The 22,704-nt window shown below is 33.0% G+C and overlaps 2 protein-coding genes and 1 pseudogene across 3 annotated transcripts; all 3 read left to right on the top strand.

Moving 5' to 3' along the window:
• Positions 1-773: 773 nt before the first annotated feature.
• Positions 774-3,351, top strand: LOC132164392 (pentatricopeptide repeat-containing protein At5g59600 pseudogene; annotated as a pseudogene).
• A 3,218-nt stretch (positions 3,352-6,569) lies between these two features.
• On the top strand, positions 6,570-9,203 carry LOC132163811 (uncharacterized). The gene is made up of 2 exons (XM_059574182.2): positions 6,570-6,938; positions 8,471-9,203. Exon 2 carries the CDS (start codon positions 8,516-8,518, stop codon positions 8,924-8,926), a length of 411 nt encoding a protein of 136 aa, XP_059430165.1. The 5' UTR covers positions 6,570-6,938; positions 8,471-8,515; the 3' UTR covers positions 8,927-9,203.
• Positions 9,204-17,008: 7,805 nt separating this feature from the next.
• On the top strand, positions 17,009-22,227 carry LOC132163283 (beta-glucosidase 12-like). 2 transcript variants are annotated; one of them, XM_059573511.2, is made up of 13 exons: positions 17,009-17,195; positions 17,290-17,359; positions 18,564-18,622; positions 19,279-19,354; positions 19,483-19,560; positions 19,651-19,738; positions 19,900-20,155; positions 20,591-20,706; positions 20,844-21,061; positions 21,253-21,284; positions 21,467-21,569; positions 21,654-21,762; positions 21,882-22,227. In XM_059573511.2, exons 1-13 carry the CDS (start codon positions 17,028-17,030, stop codon positions 22,048-22,050), a joined length of 1,542 nt encoding a protein of 513 aa, XP_059429494.2. In that variant the 5' UTR covers positions 17,009-17,027; the 3' UTR covers positions 22,051-22,227. The 2 variants fall into 2 exon arrangements, with proteins under 2 accessions (XP_059429494.2, XP_088375166.1); XM_088519040.1 differs by having other exon boundaries at positions 17,028-17,195; positions 21,467-21,762.
• The last annotated feature ends 477 nt before the right edge of the window (positions 22,228-22,704 follow it).

The raw sequence follows: 22,704 nt of genomic DNA on the forward strand, positions 1-22,704 counted from the left end.
TCTATAAAAGCCATGTACTCCCTTTTGTTAAAGCTATGTATGAAAAGTTATATATTTCTGTTTCTTCACCACTCTTTGATCTTTCTTGTTCTTTCTTTTGTTCCCTTGATGACTCCTCCATTGCTGCATCAGATATGCCACATAATAATTCTAAGAATTGCTAAGAGGGTTGCTAAAATTCCAGAATTTTGCTAAATGTGAGAGCTTTATTTATCTTCAAGCAAATTTTGAGCTGTCCATCCATTTATTCAAGCAACTAGTTCTTATAAAAATTTTCTTGCATTTTTTATCCGAATTGCTAGCATTCCGAGCAACTAGTAATTAAAAATCTGAATCCTTAATGTTCTACCTCCACCCTTAATACTGTCCAACAGGATTATTTTGTCTTTATATTGAGTTGTTTATACATGTGTTACAATACTACAATGGCAGGTGACATGTTAAAAAGGGTATTCCAAGAAGCTCTAGGGTAGCTGCTTCCATATTTTAAATATAGGAAAAATAAAAATAAAAATAAATCACAAAAAATCACTTACAACAACTTTAGTATAAGTTTTCTAAATATTTGGTACACCGCTACATCGTTATCTAATGTATTAAAAAAAAGTCGGTTCCTTGTTAGCAGTTTTTAACAAGTAGGTGCTACCATAATCACACCTATTGCCTCACTCGCCATTGTTTTAAATTGGGAAATTAGAAAAGATAAACAAAATGTATTGAAAAACAAACTATTCATTATTTGAACAGAAAATATTTTTCTTTCCTTTCTCCTGTCTCAGCTCTCAGCCCTCATTTCTTTGCCTTTCCTTGGAGACTCTGATGAAATTTTGAATAGAAAAGTAAACAAATGAAGCCTCTGACGCAAGGAACCATACTCAAAAAGCAATCTCTACCTCACCAACTGAATCAAAAATCCAGACTACAAAGCTGATACTTCAATAAATATATCGATCGCATTACTTGGATACGCTGCTTTTGATGTTATTCACTCGCTGTTCTTGTTTTCTAGTCCTTGATTCGCTTATATATCGATCACAAGCTTCATATGCTAAAGAAGGATATAGTACATACATGGGTTTGGATTATCTCTGGGCGTTCACGGGGTACTTCATCAAATAATAATGAAGGGACCGTCTTTTCTGTCGTTCAACTTGACCCCAGACTGGTTTGCTTTATGTTTGCAAAAATGCCTGAAAGAAAAGGCTTTGCGACCGGGCAAGCAAGTTCATGCAATTTTGTTGACTACTGGGATTGACGTGAAAGTGTTGTCCTTGAATTCAAAGCTTGTTGGGATGTATGCAAGTTGTGGGGACGTAAGGTCGGCGAGGCTCGTGTTCGATAAAATTCAAAACCCGAATGTTTTCGCATTGAATTGGATGGTACTGGCTTCCGCGTTTAATGGGTATTATGAGGATGCTATTGGGTATGTTTGTTTGATGCGGGAACTGGGAATTCTTGGCAATAAGTTCACGTTTTCGATTGTGTTGAAAGCCTGTGTTGGTCTGATAGATGTAAGGAAGGGAAGAGAAGTTCATGCTGTGGTAAAGAAAATGGATTTTGAAAATGATGCGTCAGTGGCAAATGCTTTGATTGATATGTATTGTAAATGTGGGAAAGTTTGTCATGCTCGTCGACTGTTTGATAGAATGGTTAGTAGAGATGTCGCTTCTTGGACATCGATGATATGTGGTTACTGTAACATAGGAAAGACTGAGCAAGCGCTTGTGTTGTTTGAGCGGATGAAGTTGGAAGGACTGGAACCGAATGATTTCACATGGAATGCGATGATAGCTGGCTATGCTCGGTCTGGAGATACCACTAAAGTGTTTGCGCTTTTTTCTAGAATGACTAGAGCAGGGTTACTTCCTGATTTGGTTACTTGGAATGCGTTGATTTCCGGCTTCGCACAAAGCCAGGAAGCAGGCAAAGCATTCAAATTGTTTCGCAATATGTTGGTTTTTGGGATTAAACCCAATGGCGTGACTGTGGCAGGACTGCTCCCTGCATGTGGATTGATTGGGTCAATTGAAAGAGGGAGAGAAATTCATGGGATGATCTACAGGATGGGGCTTGATATTAATGTCTTTGTTGCTAGTGCTCTTATTGACATGTATTCAAAATGTGGCAGTGTTAAAAATGCTCGATGCGTCTTTGAGAGGATTCCTGTCAAGAATATTGCATCATGGAATGCCATGATTGGATGCTATGGGAAGCATGGCATGGTTGATTTGTCGATACAGTTGTTTGAGAGGATGCAAGAAGAAGGAATGCAGGCAAATGAATTGACTTTTATTTGCATTCTTTCTGCATGCAGCCATAGTGGTTTAGTAGAGGAAGGTGTGAATATTTTTAGGACAATGAAAGAGGGTTATGGGATTGATGTTGGAAACGAGCATTATGCTTGTGTTGTTGATCTTTTGTGCCGTTCAGGGAGGATGGTAGAAGCTTATGAGTTGGTGAAGGACATGCCAACACAAGTCCCAGAGTCAATTGTTGGAGCTTTCTTCAATGGTTGTAAAATCCACGGAAGAAGAGATCTCGCTAAAATGATGGCGGAGGATATTCTGTCAATGGAGTTGAAGAAACCTGGAGGTTATGTGACACTGTCAAATATTTATGCTGCTGATGGAGATTGGGAAGAAGTTGAGAATGTAAGGAAGATGATGAGGGAAAGGAACATTCTTAAGAAGTCTGGTTTTAGTTGGGTAGAGGAGAAATGAGTTTGTTGGAGAGGAAAAAGAAAGTGATGAAGTAAAAAATGGGAACAGGTACGTCCTCTACTGTAACACAGTCAGTTCATAGTGATTTTTTCATATATCCACCACTCCAATTATCATTCAGATTCTGAACTACCTAGGAAATTGTATGCGACATACTTAGAATTATTTAACTTATAAAAAGGTATGAAATTGGAATGGCTCAGATGAAGCATACAAAATTTTGAAATCTAGGCAATAAATTTGGAATATGACTGTTCAGAACTACTTTCACGTCAATCTTTCCCGTGCCGTGAGTAGAACAAGTGGTTGTCATTTATGTCTATGCAGTTAACAATAGGAAAATGGGTATATTGGTCTTTTGCTTCCCCAAATCAAATTACAGGAGCAATACAAATTTCTGAAAAAAAAGAAAGATGCATAATTTAAGGAGACATGAGTTAATGCATTGTTTGCTCCATGACTTTGTGGCATTCATAAGTTCATAAATTTTGTGGTCGTCTTCTGTTTGAGCACCTATTCCAAGATTTTCACTTACCAAAAGAACTATCCCCAAGATTTTTTTTAAGTAGGAACAAGAAAAGCAGAGAAAGATGCAGGGAATTAGTCAGTACTCTCTTCTGAGGGTGCGGTGCACGGGACTGGGGTTTATTCTGTAGGGGTGAGTCCGAAAGGCCCTGCCTTGGAGAGGTTTCCCGACATAAAAAAAAAAAAAAAGTCAATACTCTCTCCTCTCACATAAAACAGTGGATCCTATAATGGGATTCAATTAAGCAGTGTTTGCTCTATGTTGTGACTGTTGTCATGAGTTTGTCTTCAAACAATATGGGTTATGGGATTCAATTAAGCAGTGTTTGCTCTATGCTGTGACTGTTGTCATGAGTTTGTCTTCCAACAATATGGGGTGCTTGTAATGGACTTACTACAAAAAACCTCTGCTTTAGTTGGTTGCTAAAGCATCTATGATTTAGCAACCCCAAAGATTCACATGAATGGGAAACCAAATTGGGGTTGACTTGAACTTGGATTGAGCTTCTTAAAATCATGCTTGGGGTTGAATACAGATTTGGGTGGAGCCGTGGATAACCTGTTGAATCCTTAAAGAAACTTTTTTGGTTTCTTCTTCAACCAAGTTAAACTACCAATCTTAAAGAAGACGGCTCTTTATTAGGTGATTGTATTGGTCACCCAAAATGAACTTTAAAGAGTACAAGATAATTGAAGAAAAGCTTAAAGGGAAGCAAAATGGTCCAAGCATCTTGTGGCCTATACATGCATTGTCTCATTCATCCCTTTATCAATTTTTTCTCTAAAGAAAAAGAAAAAAAAGTCGGCCACCTAAATATATAGCTAAGATGGTTTTTTTTTTTTAAAAAAAAAAAGAAAAAAAAAAAAGAAGAAATTTAAGAATCTTATTGATTCAAATTTCTCCTTCTTTCTTCTTAGGGTTGAATAAAGTCAGAAATAGATTTGTATTGCCAAAATAAATTTATTTGAATCTGAATGGATAAGAATCGTAACCAAGCCACCTCTCTCTCTCTCTCTCTCTCTCTACAATCTTTGGAAAATTTTTGTATTATATTACCCTTATTTGGACAAAGTTTTTTTTTTTAAATTAGGTTGGAGAATATTGGTTCTATATATATATATATATATATGATCACTGTTTCTTTAAATGAATTGAATAATATGGATTGAAGAAATGTTATTATTATATAAATTCAATAATTTATGAGGAACGTAAACTCCTCAATGAATTGACAGAAAATGATAACATAATAAAGGTCATTTTATGAAGTAAAAAAAAATATTTACGTTTTCTTTTTATTAAAATCTAAACTCCTCAATGTTTTTTAAAGCTCTTCTATCAATTTTTATCAATGAAAAACGTAAAAGAGAATGTTAGGAGATGGACACTTGAGAATGCTAAATAATATTTACTTCTAGTGTGTACATGCTAATTAACTTGTAATTAACTATATTTACTATCTTAAGCACTAACTATTAAAGTAAAACATAGTGAAAAGCGGAATAGTAGTTGATTTGAGTCAACTAAATAACTTTGATCAATTTTATTCACTATCATCATATGGAAAAACAGAGCTTCCAAAACAACATAACTACAATAAATAACATCATTTAACTGTTCTATGCAAACTTGTTTATATAAGCCTTTTGCTCATCGTCTTCATCTCAACGAAATGCTCAAACCCAACAATCCATTAAATCTGCTAATATGCAAAATACTGAAGTATTTCACAAGTGAAAAAGTAATTGTGTAAGTCAATGAATTAATAAGTAAATTATCACTGGACTTATTATGCTGTGAGCCATAAATAAAAATTCGTATTCTTTAAACTTTGGGAATTGAGAATGTTGTGGGTTTTATATATGGGTAAGTGTTGCTTATGTTATCACGCTAATGAGGAAAATGAATTTGTTTTGAAGTAGATCAAGCATAATCCCAATGACAAATTAGATGTTATTTAATGTAGAAATCATGCTAGTGAGAATCTTCTGCATAAACATGCAAAATGTTGCACTACAATAATCCACAAATATATATTAGGATAATCAATTTTTGACACAACTTGCAAATCTAACATGATTCAACATGAAATTAGTGGGTCGTGGTTTTATAAAATAGAATTCGGGTCAAACCGAGTCAATTCGATTAGTTACGATTAATAAACATGTCAATTTCAAGTCAACTTACTTCACATAAGGGTGACCCGCAAAATCTGTATAAATTAAAATATTTCCTTTTGTTTTTACCATTGAAAAAATAAAACGCCTAAAGTATAAATCCGATTAGACATGTAATCTTATTTTTTGTTTATTGCTATGTATGGGCTGAACCACCCCTAGCCTTGGGAGGTCTGCACCCCTCCAAATTTTCAAAAAAATTCATAGAATTTTGAAAACTTCTTCTCAATTATGAGGTGAACCCCAAAATTAATTTTTTTCTTTTTTCTTTTTTTTTTGGTTGGACTTCCCAAAATATATATTTTTCTAGTTCCGTCTCTTACTATGTGTTTGTTATGTAGATTAACTTTGTTAGATTGTAATATCATTCTAATTGGATATCAAAGTTAGAAGTTAAATTATGTTTATTCATTATGGTTATGGTTGATTGATATATATATATATATATATATATATATATATATATATTTTGACACAATGGGTGATTGATATTGATTCTCATGAATATGATTTGAATGTGTATAATTAATAAAATGTATGTTTATAAGATATCAAATTGTGTTAATCAAGTCATACCAAATATTTGAGTTAATTTAACCCATTTATATTAAACATGTCGAACTAGGTTAAAAATAAAGTCGTGTTTAGGTAAATCCAACATGATCTATTTATTAAATAGGTTATGAGAGTTGTATTGTGTTACCTGTTTATTTAAAAGGGCTACGTCGGGAATGAAAAATTTAACTCGCGTAATTAAATGAGTCGAATTTAAAAACTAGTAATATACTTGACACGATATAAACCCGATTCAATAAACCCTAGTTGCCATATATATATATATATATATATATAGTATCAACTCTCACAGTTCAAGTTATTGCTGTCCTCTGCTTACCTAAAGCAGTCGCAAATTGGTGTCTTTGGGTTTCACTTACGGAGACAAATGGCATCAACTTTTCAAATTGTACTTTTTTTTTTTTTTTTTCTTCACATTTTTACCCGTTAGATCCACACATAATCTTGAACATGAGTTTAACTAAGAGCTCTTTGTAGAGCACAGCTCACTTCTGTACCTCAATACAATTTTACCAAAACGCCCTTGTTGTTTTCAATTCTCTTTGACATATCTCAGTTTACACTACAAAGGGTCACACAGGCTACATAGCCAATCAACAGATATCTCTTCTCAGCCCTCTCTATCTCTCTCTTTCTCTCTCCTGCGTCCTCTGTTTCATTTGGCACTTGTTTTGGGGGGCCAACTGTTTAAACCTCGTATGCTAATCCTTAATCCATTCGAATCTCAATGTTTCTTGATCTGGGTATCCAATATTTCGACCTCAGATCATAGTTTTTTCCATTAAAAATCCTTCTTTTCTTAGCTTTACTGTGCAAATCCACTGGCAGAGAAAGAAAACGCATCTGGGTCTTGCTCTCTTTAAGTTTATATGGGTGCTTTAACAGATTAAAGTAATGGGTTTCATGTTGAAGATGCAAATAAACTTTTACTCACACCTGGTCAGTATCATTTCCTCTCTCATCTCTGTCTATTGATCTTCTGTTTGAATATCTGGGTTTCTTTCTTGTTGGATATATTGCTTTTATCCTTGGTATTTCTGGGGTCTGAAAGTTGAAAGTCGTTGTATTGTATTGGATTTATTTGAGTTCTATCAAGTTCATTCTTTGCTTGGATCTTAATTTTCTGGTTTTGGAGATTGTGCTTTGTTTTAAAAGCTTATGTTCAGATTCTTTGTTTTTCGAGATATAATAATCTTCCTGTGTTCATTTCGCCCTTTACCGATATTGAGTCTTTGTGGGTATGTTACTTTTCTTCAAGATTTTAGATTCCTCATGATTTATGTTGGTGCGCTTTAATCTATTGAGAGTAAACTGATACAATTTTCTAGTTTGTGGCTGAAGTAGAACTTTGGTTATTTGATCTTCATTTTTCTAATTGACTTTTGTGATTGGCAAATCTATAGGCTGTGGCTGGTTTCATGAAATAAAGATAGAAATAAGGAAGCGATTATAAATGTTGAACTTTCATAAATTTGGACCTTAGAGAACAAACCCTCTTCTTGTAAGTACCAAACACACTGTTAAGCTTACTCAAGTTCATCTTTTTGCGGAAAAAGAAAAAACAACTGCAACCAATTTTTCAAAGACTGGTTCCCAATTTTCTCTTGGCAACCAAATGGAGACTAAACAAGTTCTGTAGTATTTTTATCTCTAGATAGTTCCTACTCAGCTATAAGCTGTTGTTTCGATTTTCAATGAAAACCAAACCAGCACAGGCACAAATCTGTATTGGATTCATAGATTATACTTATGCCTCTTCTTTATCGTTAGGATTCCTGTCACTTGCAGCCTCCAGCAGAGTAGACAAGGGCTAGGCACCGAACATGTTCTATCCTCAACATCGGTCTATCAATTGAAATCTAAATCCTTTTTTCCCATTCACTAGTATTGTGTGCCACAAGTAGGTGCCCCTTTACTAGTAAGGGCACGTTATCTAGCTACTTATAGTTATAAATCAATTTGTATTTGGGTATTTGAAGAAGCCTGCTGAAGAACAGAATATCTACTACCGTCAAATTAAAAAGGATGGAATCATAAAGTTTTTCCTTGGTAGGTAGCATATACATCCGGTGAGCCATGAACCCAAAGCCTCACCCTCCATCCAATTCTTATGGGGGAAGGAGGTGCTCTAGCTCAAAGGGTCATCACCTTAATTTATGTATATAAGAGAAAAATAAGACCTTGTAATCTCTTGGATTCCTAAAAGTAGTCCTTTATGCTTGTGAGAACTGATTTATTGCAAATGTCATGAAAGACAATATGGATTCCTTGTTTTTAAAAGCACCTCAATGCAAATCTTTCTGTTTGGTTGTTTTCATAAATAAAACATGATCGAATGATAAGATCGTTATATTTTCTGGAGATGTCCATATTTATCAGAAGTTTATACATTTATTGATTAGACTATGAATACCTGTTAAAGTCAATATTAGGTTGTATTGACTCCTTTGCATGTGTTTCCTGTCTAGCAGAAATCTTCATTTGTATGAGTTGTTCTTTCGTGGGGTTTTAAGATAATGGGTAGAGGTAGAGGAAAGGGGAAGAAGTTAACTGTTACCAATCATGATGATCCTGGAAGTGGTGAGGAAGAGAAAATTCCTGCACAGAAGAGAAGGGGAAGGCCACAGAAACCACTAAAGGATGAAATTGATGAAGAAGTTGAAAAACTAGAAGAGGAAGACAGTGAGAATGCAAAATCTGGTACTCCAAGCAAAGAGACAAAGAGCCCTCCTGCAACAGAGAATGGAAAGAAGAGGAAAAGAAACTCACAGGTAAAAGAGAAGGCAGATTCTGTCAAGGAGGAAAATGGTAATGGAACCCGATCAAGCACTGATGATTCGACTAAATCTAATGGATTTCGGCATAACGGAAGCAGGCGAAAAAGCAAGCCTCGTCGAGCTGCCGAAGCAGGTGTTGAGTGCAAGTGAGACTGTGGCTTGTTATAGAAACGGGTTCTCCCATTTCACACTACTGGATTGCGGGATAGGAAGTGTGACCTAGTAAACCTCTAGTTTCATAATGCTTTTCTTTTTGTTTTTTGTTCACCATTTTGGTAGTTCCTTATTCTTCCTTTTTAATTTAGATTGTGAGATTTGGAATTGATTCTGCTGGTTGTAATTTTCCATAATGCTATAGTATTTTATGATTTCATATTAGTTTTTGTATTAGATAAAAATGCATGACATGCTTAAGCCGTTTCTATTTTCTTTTGTCATTCTTTAAAATGATATTAATGTTGGCTGATATATCTCTGTTCAATTCACAGCATTGTTTCCCCTCTAGTTAAAATGCCCTTGTTTAATAATTAATAACAGTATTTATCTCTTATTTCCTTGGATTATTATTATTTTTTTAATTTTATTTTTCCAGGTTCTTATTCTACCAATGATTGAATACCATCTGAACTCAAGACAAATAATTGCACTTCACATTTAGCTTTTTTACTCCTAGTTGGCTCATGTGCATGATCATTCTCTCGTACTTCTATATTGTATAAGTTTTGTATGTGTGTTCATTTACTATTTATTTACTTTTGGATTTATCAGATAATTGGTGGATCTATGTCTGCATAAAATCCTTTAGGAAACACAGTAAGCTTGCTCAAGAAAGTGTTTATGCCATGTTACAGACGATTGTCGATTTATGCATACTGAATTGTTAGGAATATGATTAGATTTGTTGACAATTGATGTCTCTTATTAGCTCGTATTAACAGTGTTCTGGAGCATTAATTAAAAGATTAAAAGAATAATAGGTGGAGAGTATCCATGCAAAGGCTCTAATGAATAGCTTCCTGGAAATTTTTATGTGCTAAAACTATTCAACTTGAAAAAATTTATATTTGTGATTTAAAATCACTTCATGCACTCCTTGAATGGGTGAAGAGAAGCATGGCATGGAAGAGAGTTGTGGTAAATCACAGTTGGATTTTCGAAATACTCGGTGCATATCTGCTAGCTTCTTGTACAGGTTATTCCTATGTCCTTTGAAATGGTTGTGGTATTGTTAAAATTCCAGGTGAGTTGATTTGATTTTTAGTTTCTTTTATCTTTGTTGAATAGGCCTGAGTACTTGAGTTATTTTGCCCCAAGTGCTTTTCCATAGCACTTTCTAGCATGGACGTTTTTCTTTCGTTGAAAACCTGAAACTTGAGCTGCCTTTACTCTTTCTAAAAACCTAGCAATAGGGACTGTGAACGTCTCCCACTACTATGTGTGTTGCTAATGTGGAGGATGGAGTAATGATACAGGGAGGACTTTAAGTGTGATGTATCTTTTAAAATCACCATTGAATTTAAGATGATCATTATTGAATTTTAATCAATTTGTGATTTTAAAAAGCACATCATATTTGGGAGGATTTAAGGAGGACTAGTTCTCCTTCTATTATTACTTGTGGAGGATGTCCTCCTATTTTCAAATAAAAGGTGATCCAGAGGCTCCTCTTCTTGACTATATAAAGCACAAGTCACATCTAAAGAAATATCATACTTGCTAAGGAAATACTTGGTCTGAAATCTTTTTTAGGTCGCCAAACCAAAGAATAAAGGCGTGTTAGGAAATAGCTTTTCCTGTGCTAGGCAAAAAAGCTAGGGCATTGTTGAGCAAAGGGGGTAAAGGCACTCTCAAGTGGATTTAGGCATTGTTTGTTTCGACGTAAAATTTTGTTGGAAGATGTTTTTCCTTTTTTATTTTATTTTATTTATTTTTTAAGTGTGTTGCATAGTGAAAAATATTGGACAACTTAAAATTATTTTTAGTTGACCGAAGAAAATAATATTTATGAGACGTAAAAGATGGGGTCATCAACCATGTGAATCTTTATATTAATCATTAGAATATGGAGAAACTCTTAACAACTTTCTGTTAAAGACTTGAATTTTTCTTTTTTAAATTGCTTGTTCATGATGTGTTATGGAAGAGTTTGACGATAGGTTGATTTCCAGATAAGGAATTTTGGGGGGTTGGGAGAGAGTTTGACAATAGGCTGCTTTCAAGTTGAACTGCAGTTGTTTTAATAAAATAAGGAAGTAATTGCAAACTCTAAGTAGGGAGAAAAGAGATAAAAGAAGTTTGGGAATTTGGATAGTTCGGTCTTAGAAGCTTGCGTCCACCATAACGAAGTGTAAATTGTTAAGAGAATAAAGCCGAGAAACATTGTTTGGGGTAAAATAGTTATTTACAAGGAAAATATGACGGTTAATATATTCATAAATAAATAAAAAAAACTGTTAAAATATTAATTAAATGATTACATTCACGTTTATCATGTCTAACTTTTGAAATAAGTAGTGATTTAACTTAACATAAAAATAAATAAATAAATAAATAAAAAGTTAAGAATTTAAATATTGTCCGTGTTTCTTTTTGTAGAAGCATTTGCTATATCTGTTGCGACAAATGTAACCTCCCATGGCAATATGGCATGATACTTGGTGGGACAACATTTTATAGTAGATGGTGACTGATTTTAAGGAGAAGTCCCTTCTTTGTCTAGTTGTCAAGCTGATGTTTGTTGCCACAGCCTACTCCTTGTGAGAGAAAAATTCTAGAATTTTTTAGGCAAATACTATAATAGTTTTGGAACTCTCTTAGAAATTTATAAATTTTCTTCAAGGTTAGAGTTATGATTATTAGCTTCTTGCATTGTTTTCAGCCATCTCCCATTATTTGGTGGACAATTAATTTTAAAAAATACACGTGAGAATCACTATATTTTAAATGCACGTCAATTTAGTAAATTAATTTTGTTTTCAACCTAATTTGAGAGAAAACTTTATTCTTATTTGGCGACGTTCGGGTTTTGGAGATTTTTTTTTTTTTTTTTTTTTTTTTCCTTAAAAAAAATGTAATTAGCGGTAGAACTTGAGGGTTCAAAGCGTATGGGTTTTGGTTGGCCCAAGTATAGGCTTCTGAACAAGCTTCATGTTGGCCCAAGTCACATAGGCCTTAATAGATAATAATTTCTTGAAAGACCAAGTGGCAGCCCAATCCAATCAATTGGCTCCAAATCCATAGCATTTGTTTTGGTAACTTCACTGAAGACCTCTTGAACTTCCACTCAATTTGACAAACCCCACAAATTTTAAAATCTTTCAATTTAATCATCTGAACTTTCAATTTCAATCAATTTAGACTACTCTGTCAGATTTTAAACGTTAAATAACGTTTATACCCCTGATTTTTTATATAAAATTTTAACTTTACCCTTAATTTCAAAACCTTTTTTTATTTAAAAAAAATGAAAAATTAGGGATATTTTTATCCTTTTTAGTATTTCTAATGGCTAAATTTGACCGAAGGGTTCAAATTGAGAGCAATTGAAAGTTTATGAGACTAAATTAAGAGATTTTGAAGTTTAGGGATGTTTGTCAAATCAAGTAGAAGTTCAGGGGTCTTCAGTGAAGTTACCTATTTTTTTTTTTTTTTTTTTTTTAAGGTTCAAATAAATAAGATTAGAAGAGAAAATATATATATATATATATATATATATATATGAAAATCATCCGGAATATCCCTTTTGACAAGTTGATGTAAAAAGTCTAGATATTTGAATTATAATAATAAAACAACTGTATAGACGTCACGGTGTGATCACATGATTCACAACGGCATCACTAGTCAATAACGACGTTAATTAGCGCCACAGCTGTCTATTTAAGCACACACTGTTTTGTCCGTTTGGATAGGTTCACGTCGAGGCTTTTTAAGACTTTTCAAAAATGTATTAATTAAATTATCAAGTCTTTTATTTTTTTTTCTTATCTTCACCATGAATAAACTAATTAAGATGAGTCATGGGCCATGGCCTCCCTTAGTTTTAATTTTTTCATTAAACTTAAAAATTAATTAGTTTGATTCCAATTAAAATTAAATCTTACATCCCTTATATATATATATATATATCTATATTTTTTTTTTTTGGTCCATTAAAATGAGAAAATTTGATTCCATCCATGATCATCATGGTATCAGAGCCGTTGTTTCTCTATTCATGTATTAAAATATTAATTAATAATTAAATGCATAAGTTCCTTTGAATTTAAGTCTATGAGATATAAAAGGGCATTTTACAACCATCTATATACGCATCTTTGCTTCCTAGTCAACCTAGCATGAAAGCTCATTTCCAGGCATCAATGTCTGCTGAAATGTGTATATGTATGGATAAACATGTATGACCTTTCGTTTTGATTGCTGAGGCAGAGAAATCTGTCTCCACAAAATCTGAAAAGAAAAGGGACTTCATGGTTTCTATCTTTAATAATATTTTTCCTTTGAATATTCTTCTTATGGATTATATTAAGAAAACCCTAATCTCGTTTCTCACACATCTGTTAAAATAAAACTTTTTTTTTTTTTTTTTTTTTTTTTGGATAATACTAACTTGGCGAGGAAGTGCTAGGGAGTCAAACAAATGAACCCAGATAAATTTTCAAACTAACGTGGCAGACCGTGAGTGGCAGGCAATGGAGAGAGAATTACATTTTTTTAAAAAAATTTAAAAACCTTTGCCACGTGATCAGTTTGAAAATTTTTCTGAATTCATTTGTTTGACTTCCTAGCACTTCTCAACTTGGCATATTGAATATTCAATAGATTTATTAGGACGTGCAGTACTAGTAATCTAAAAAAAAAAAATTAAGTTTGAATATTTGTCACACCATTGCGAATAACTTATTAACTAAAATGAAAAATTGGTCCACGTCCCATGCATTGGATTTTTCATTTCTATTATTTTAATTTTGTTTATGAATAATATTTTCGACTTCCACGTACGAGAAGGACATTAATTGGCAACATCTTATCTGCACGTATTTCCATTGACAAATTGTTTGTCAATGGAAAATACGTGCAGATAGATAAGATGTTGCCAATATATGTCCTTCTAGCTAGCTAGGTTGGAAAATATTGTTCATAAACAAGACAAAAAAAAGTAAAAGAAATAGCCTAGGTGTCAATGTCGATCGATTAAAGATAAAATTCCATAATTTTGAGGCTGTACGAAGAGTCAATTTTTACGCACATTCTACTCGTTTTATGAATGAGATAAATCATGTGTTTTGAACAAGTTTGGCATGCAAGACACGGAAAGAAAGACTCAAGGAAAGTGTTAGCTATATCTGCTATCATTTTAAAAGGGTTAGTCAAGTTATAATTGGAGTTTCTTAAATTGTATATAAAGTTTAATTTCACCTAAAAATTAGGAACCAATATAAAATTTAACACCCATAAACTCTTTATAATCTACCCACTTTATGTGGGTTGATCATTATAATTTTAACTCTATGTGCCGTGTGGGCTAATCATCTCGCCAATATATGTGAGAAAGATGTCACATATGCATACTATTACTCGATAAAGACTAGTTAAATTGTAATTGGAGGGTTTTTTTTTTTTTTTTAAAAAAAAAATTGAATTGGGGAGAATGTTACAAGGGGGTGTCGTTTTCAGTCTTGATCCGAAAGGAAGAGAGAGTGGGAGACCTAAAAATACGGGTGGGCTCAACCCAAAACAGAAATTACGATGCATAATCAATTAGAGTTTCTTATAATTGCTTATGAAGCACTTATGAAACACTTTTATAATGATATCTCCCACTCTAAGTGAACTAATCATTTTTCCAATGTTACCCATGTATATATGTACAGAAAGATCTCGTTTTCTTGGACCATTAATTTTGTTTTTCTTGAAGTAAGTTAATTTCTTTATAGGATAAACTTATATGACTTTGTAATTATTGCTGAGTCTAAAATTCTATCTTTTTATAAGACTTTTCCTCCAACAATCTTGTTTCGGCCACTGGATCATTGCTTCAATTGTGGAGGCGCACGCATATATATATATATATATATATATATATATATATATATATATATATGATTAGAAAATAAATATTTGCATAATTCATTTTAATTTGTGATTATTGTAACCCTTAATAAGAGAAAAAAACTGCAAATCCAATATCTTATGGTTTCAACCACGCCGAATATTTGTAGAAGATTTTTATGGAAAGAGTTTTGCAATGGGTGGTTAAAAAAACCTACCTTAATTGAGTAAATTTAGAGTAAACTTCATCTAATTAGATGGACCTATATATGATTATGAGGTAAGATTGACAATTAAAGATATGACTCGCAAACATGACACAAAATTAAAGAGCAAGAGTTGATTTGTTTAATTAAACGGGTTAGGTTAGTATTGACCTATATAATCTTATACCTATACTTTCATGCGACCCGAACTTGACACACAACTTGAACATGAGGCATTATGTTGGTTATTATGGTAAATATAAAAGTATGATACAAAGTAAAATTGTAGCATTTCGAAGAATATAATCATTCCAAAATTAGGACTCGGTCCAAAGAGGCCCCATTTTTTTTGAGAGCCTTATCCCTATCCAACCAGCCACTATTATGGGCTTACGTGTAGATACGACAAGTTCATTGGCTAACCTAATTATCTTTAGCATTATTATTATTATTATTATTATTATTATTATTATTTTTGAAACCATTATCTTTAGCATATGAAAGTGGTAATTATATTAATTTGATTATCTATTAGTAAAGTTATCTTTAATTAATAAATGAAAAATATGCCTATCCAATCAACTATTATGTGCCTACTGCCTACGTATATATAAAACAAGTTCATTTGCTCAAATTTAATTATCTTTAGGATTTTAAAATGCTTATATATATATATATATATATATATATATATATATATATATATAAAGATCACCGTATAATTATATTGATGGCTTGAGAAATTACAAATAATTTCATTGTTTTTTAATATTAAAACTTTGCAATAAATTTATTGATTTGTTTTTAATAGTACAAATTAATAAACTAGTCCATATCATTGCGGTCCATCCCTAATTATATATATATATATATATATATATATATATATATATCAAATTAATGAAGAAAAATGTGACTAAAGTAAGGGTCAGTGGACCGTCATAATCAATCACAACTAAAAAACTAAGCCCACCAGTTTTGATTCTTTTGAAAGTGTCAATAATTTTGAGATGTGGTAGATAGGCCATGCGTTTTGCACCGGCCGGGTCTAATACGCAAAAATGTCATTCTTCTAGGGTCAATATCATATGCCCCAGACGATTTATTTGTTCGAGGAAAATTCATTATTCTTGACTTTTTGTTTCATTAATTAACATTTATAAATTTAAATTTAAATAAGATTTCCTTTTCTTCTTGTGTTTTTGGACATTGGACTTGTAGTTGTCACAGATTAAAGATCGAGAAGTATATATATAATATACACATAGACCAATGCATGTTTTTCTTTGTCGCGCGAGTGGCTCGTAGAAAATCCTGGCCTTGAGATTTCACACTACCAATTGCTAATTAATATGATATTAAGATATTCTTTGGAAGAATGGTAGTTAGTTTGCTTAAAAAAAAGAAAGAGTTCTAATGTTCTATATATGCTGATTTGACAGTGTCAATATATTCTTAGATCAGAAATACACTGCTACGTTGGTATGGTAAAATAGTAATGAAATATTGGTGTGATATGTAACATTTCTCTTTTTAAAATGCTTTAATAATAAGTTCTTGAATCTAATGATCATCAATCTCCTATGATCAAGCACAACTATTGTAAATTTGATTTTACATTACTGTATAGTGGGTTAAAATTTGGTAAATTGGCACGCGAGAGATTACTAAATAAGATTTCGGTCGCCATAGAATTTGTCAAGGATCGATCTACAACAACAATTTGGACAGCAAATTTAAAAGAGTCTAGCTATAAGAGATCTATTTGTTCAAATAAATTTCTATCTGTCCAAATAAATTTTGAACCGATACCTACCCAATCAATGTGATCATATATGACTTTTCTGATTTCTCAAGTAACCATATGAAGAAGTGAAGAAGTGAGAGAGTGCGAGTTATCTTACGTATTGTGTGTCACTTTCCTTGTCCTTTTCTTTGCTTTTTTATCTATAAAAGGCATTGCCAGTGCCTCCCAACAATAACCAAAATCAGCTATGGCATTTCAAGGCTATCGAGTATTCCTAGGCCTTCTGGTCTTTCTTGGCTCATTGATTGATAATAGCATTGCTGTTACACCAAGCCTAATTAACAATACTGCTTCCCTCAACCGGAGCAGTTTTCCGGCCGGATTCATTTTCGGGACTGCGTCTGCTTCTTACCAGGTAACTCTTAGGTTAATTCCTACGTACTTGTATCATAATAGAGTTTTTCTTCAAGTTTCTTGAGATGTCAAGCAAATTTGGTTTTGAAATCCAGTATGAAGGTGCAGCAAATGAAGATGGCAAAGGGCCAAGTATATGGGATTCTTACACCCATAGATATCCAGGTGTCTCTCTCTCTCTCTCTATTTCTCTCAAACAAAGTATGATTTACCAATATTGTCTGCAATATTGGGGTAATAACTTCTTTCTTTATGCACTGTTTTTCTTTTTGGTACAAAAAATAATGAAATTAATGCAAAGGTCATTGGACGACTTTAAATGGCTTTCCTTTTCCATTGTCCTTAAGTTCTTACATAAACAACAAGGCGTGGGGGAGTGAAAGTATGCTCTTGCATGCCACAGCTTTTGTTAAAAAAATGGAAAAATTCAGGGTCAAATTGGTTTTTGTTGAAGGGCTTTAATGGATGCATTAGAGAGGTTAAAAAGTGTTTTTAGTACTTAACAAGTTGTGCTAAATAAAAGTTGGTATGTTTGGTAAAAAAATTTAAAAGTACCATTATTCGACTTTTTTACTTTAAAAATTGCCAAAACGCATTTTTTAACTCAAAAGTTCTATTTTTCAAACACAATCTCAAATATGCTATAAATTTACCTTTTTCTATCAGTTTAAGCTAGCTTTTTGGATAAATAATGATTTAACATGATATCAGAATCAAAAGTTCTAGATTCAAACCTTAACTCTGTCAAATCATCCCATAAAATAAAATCAGAAGTTTAAAATGAGAAAATGAAACTCAAGATTTCTCTATGATATATATTATGTTAAATTAATATATAGATATATAATCGAATTACATAACATGCATAAATATCTTAAGGTCGAATTACATAACATGCATAAATATCTTAAGGTCAAAACCCAATTGGGTTTCGTGCCTAGCTAGTGCCTACCCTAACACAAACTCATTAAAAGAAAATATATAGAAAAAACATGTTACACATGTTCTTAATGAATTACAAATACTTGTACAAGATAACAAGATGATATATATATATGAATTAGTTTTACACTAGCCTTGGGATTAATTTTATTGGCTCTTGGAATCGTGTGAGGCCAGTGGTAAGCTCAATCCTTTGTCTTTATATGTGTCTTGCTCCATGTCTCAACATTTACTTTTCATCTTGACATGAACTTATCGTAAAAAGAACAAACTTGTCAGTTTTTTTTTTTTTTTTGTTTTTGTCTGTATTTGGGTTGATTGGCATGTGCACTAGTACTTAATTGGTTAAGTACTTATGGCTCAAAGTAGCGCAGAGAAATCTGTTTTATATCTTACGAATATAATTAAGATTTATATGAAATTGCAGGTAGGATAAAGGACGGCAGTAATGGAGATGTAGCTGTCGATCAATATCATCGCTATAAGGTACTTATATCGGTGGTGAAGCTAAATAATTATTATTGTAAGAGCTGCTCAAATATTTATAAAAAGCTAATTAAAACGGACATGTTCTCTAATTTATGGTGCAACAGTTTAGTAACTCGATCAAATAATTTCAAAACAAAAATAAACAATATTAGTAACTAGAAAATATCTTATTATACAAATAATAGAAAAACTGGCCTAATCATTAAAAAAAGAAAAAAAGAAAAAAATTGCAATTGGAAGGCACAAATGCAATTGAAGAGAAAACCATAAAAACAACCACTTGCTTTGGAAGAAAACTATAAAAAATTGGTCTTATAGAAAACTATTAAAAAAAAAGGAAAAAAAAAAAAGCAAAGATGCAATTTGGGAGATAAGTATTTTATTTTCTTGTGCAGTAGGGGCCATTGATCAATTAGTTAAAATTTTCTCTTATAAAGTAAAGTTTTTTTAAACATATTGTGGGGGCACGGTCCATGTTGGCCACAACGTGCCACTGCATATAGTGCACATAATAAAAATTTATAGAACATGTCAGCTGTGTTTTGGTAACCTTTCGAATGCTTTATGACAGTTTAATTAAGGCCTATAGCGAACTGTTCGTGACAATTTGACAACAATTTTTTTTGTTTCATCTTATATATTATATATTATAGGAAGATGTCGGGATTATGAAGGAGATGGGTTTAGATGCTTACAGGTTCTCCATCTCATGGTCTCGAGTGTTGCCAAGTAAGATTCTCGTTTGCATCAATCTCTAATAGAAAAGTCAGTAAATAGGGTACAGGGTTTTGAAATCAATATTATTTTCCGACCCTTCTATGCAATTATAACAATTTCACTTGGGGTCTAAATTGCAGAAGGAAAGCTAAGCGGGGGTGTGAACAGTGAAGGAATCAAATATTACAACAATCTCATCAATGAGCTCCTGAATAAAGGTTATAAATCAATCTCATAATTCTATCATATGCCATATCCACTTGTCTAGCTTGCGCTTATAATTCACTCCTTTCAATTAATAAATGCAGGTTTACAACCCTTTGTGACACTTTTTCATTGGGATCTTCCCCAAGCCTTAGAAGATGAGTATGGAGGTTTCTTAAGTCCTCACATTGTGTAAGTGACTAACTGCACGTTGTCTTTCCCTTTTGTCCATCAGATCAGTAGACTTTTTTTTTAAAAAAAAAAAATTATTTTAATATATTAGCTTTAATCATGAACAAATGCAAACTCGGGTTCTAATTTATGTATATATGTGTGTTTATGTTACTTTTTAGTGATGACTATCGAGATTACGTTGAGCTTTGCTTCAAGGAATTTGGGGACCGTGTAAAACATTGGATCACATTAAATGAGCCGTGGAGCTACAGTGTTGGTGGTTATGCAAATGGACAATTAGCACCTGGTCGATGTTCTAGTTGGCAAAATCTGAACTGCACTGGTGGAGATTCAGGCACAGAGCCATATTTGGCTACCCATCACCAACTTCTTGCTCATGCAGCCGCTGTTCAAGTGTACAAGCAAAAATACCAGGTTTCATGTTACTCCAAATTATGATATTCTATACGTATGATTGCAGTTAGCAAGGGTGTCAATTCACATTCACCTGTCAGATTCATGCCGTGTCAAAGCATAAGTATAAAAATTATATAGATCAACTATATATAACCTGAGTTATTTAATTAAATGACAAACTTATACTAATTTTGTGTTGAGTTTGTGTCAAATTCATTAATTGTGCTAGATATTCTTAGCCCTATATAGTTACAGTGGTGTATGCCCCCAAAAGGTTTGGACAGCCAACGTTTTTGTCAATCTTGGCACATATTTGTCAAGTTTGATAGATACAGTTTTTGTTACACACCTACTAAAATTGGTTATTATCCAAACATCAAATACAAATTCCTTTTACTCTGCCGATGTTGCACAATTGGGAGAATTTATTAACCAGTGTTTCATTACGTCCAGGCATCACAAAAAGGTGTTATAGGGATTACCCTAGTGTGCCACTGGATGGTGCCATTCTCTGATGCCAAGCACAACCGTGATGCCGCGCTACGTGCCATTGATTTCATGTTTGGATGGTAACTTCTGCTTAATTTGTTCGATTGGCCCTTGTATTTAAAGAATTTGTTAAACCCCCCCCCCCCCTTTTTTTTTTTTTTTTTAAATGTTAATTTAAATAAACATTGTAATATATTTCATGGTTAATTTACTGCAGGTTTATGGATCCCTTGATAAATGGTGACTATCCCCATAGCATGAGGTCTCTGGCTGGAAACCGATTGCCCAAGTTCAGCAAAGAGCAGTCCAAGTTGGTAAAAGGGTCATTTGACTTCATCGGAGTAAACTATTATACTGCCAATTATGCAGCCTACGCACCAAACCTTAATTCTGGACATGCAAGCTACTTGACAGATTCTCTTGCTAATCTTACTAGTAAGTAGATACAACATTGTGAACCAATTTTTAGAATAAAGTTTTAGTTTAAATTGAGTTGGAAGAATTTTTCTCATATGCATGTAATTCGTTCAACTCAATTTGAAGAAAACTAACTTAATCCCAATTTTTATGTGTTTCTTATGGATCTATACTTATAACTAAACCGTGTATTTTTGTTGTTGTGGCAGCTGAGCGCAACGGGATCCTCATTGGTGCTCCGGTGTGTGCTAAATAAATTTACTTTTTTTTTTTTTTTTGGTGTATTGAAAGTAAAAACGTCCACAGTAGAAGGCATGCAATATTTGTACGTTGGTCTTATTGACCATACACACACAAAGGAAAGGGTTTGGGAAAATTCTGATCATACAATAATGACCCTCCATTAATTTCTCTATATCGCAGGCTGCTTCAACTTGGCTCTATGTCTATCCTCGAGGATTTCTAGATCTTTTGCTTTACACAAAGGAGAAGTATCATAATCCACTAATCTACATTACTGAGAATGGTAATTTTTTTTTTTTCAATTATTTTTACATAACTTCATGGCAAATGGGCCATTTGAACCTAAATATCTACAACTATATTGTAGGGATTGATGAGGTCAATAATGCCACCTTGTCGCTTGAGGAAGCCCTAGTGGACAACCAAAGAATTGAGTATTACTATAGGCATCTTTGGTATCTTCGTAAGGCTATCAAGTAAGCATTTAATATGAGTAATGCTACTTTTCAATCTCTCTCTATATCCATGTTTCTTGCTCCCATATAATGTTGGCTTTGACTTTTATTTATTATTTATTTTTTCAATTTGGGAACAGGGATGGGGTAAACATTAAAGGATACTTTGCGTGGTCATTGTTGGACAACTTCGAATGGTATTCAGGTTACACAGTTCGGTTTGGCATCAACTTTGTGGACTATAAGAACGGATTGAAAAGGCACCCTAAGCTTTCAGCCCATTGGTTCAAGAACTTCCTCAAGAAGTAGACATGATGGAAATTAATGTTCATATAATTATCAACTATATATCTATAAATATTGGACAGTTTAGTTCCAATCAATAAACTGAAGATATAATTTCTTCTCCATCTTTATGCTCAATAAATAAATAATGTGATTATTGTTTGTGTACAGACGCAAGTTAAATAATAATCGTTTTATACATTCTACACGAGACGGCACTCAAAAAAAAAAAAAAAAAAAAAAAAAAAAAAACCTCTCAGTGCCGTCTCATGGCCGACCTCTCGATCAATGCATTTTCTTAATTCCAATCAATGGAACATTTTTATATATCTAAACTCTAGTCCACCAGTGGGACTAAAAGAAGAGAAACAAATTGTATGAACATCAAACTGATGGGCCTAAAGTTCAATGCAACCACATGTCTACTTGTGGCCAAAAACTATTTCCAACGTTATCGTCTCGATGTCCCCAACCTATGTACCTATCTATTGAGACAAATTTAGAATCCCTAAATATGCACTCTGCAGGCTGTTTTCTTTTGGAGAAGAAAAAAAAAAAAAAAAGATCTAATAACATTTGGGAAGTGAATATAATGCTCTTTAAATCTGTATTTTTCGTGCTTTCTAATTTTTTTCACGGAGATCAGAGCTAGAAAGAAATATTTTAATATTTTGACCC

The sequence above is a fragment of the Corylus avellana genome, chromosome 8 (assembly GCF_965113065.1).
Source record: "Corylus avellana chromosome 8, dhCorAvel1.hap1.2, whole genome shotgun sequence".
NCBI classification, from domain to species: Eukaryota; Viridiplantae; Streptophyta; class Magnoliopsida; order Fagales; family Betulaceae; genus Corylus; species Corylus avellana.

Coding starts and splice junctions, on each gene's coding strand:
- LOC132163811 (XM_059574182.2), top strand. CDS start 8,516: ATGGGTAGAGGTAGAGGAAAGGGGAAGAAGTTAACTGTTACCAATCAT.
- LOC132163283 (XM_088519040.1), top strand. CDS start 17,028: ATGGCATTTCAAGGCTATCGAGTATTCCTAGGCCTTCTGGTCTTTCTT. Junction 19,355..19,482: donor ATGGTCTCGAGTGTTGCCAA/GTAAGATTCTCG, acceptor TCTAAATTGCAG/AAGGAAAGCTAAGCGGGGGT. Junction 21,285..21,466: donor GGATCCTCATTGGTGCTCCG/GTGTGTGCTAAA, acceptor TCTATATCGCAG/GCTGCTTCAACTTGGCTCTA.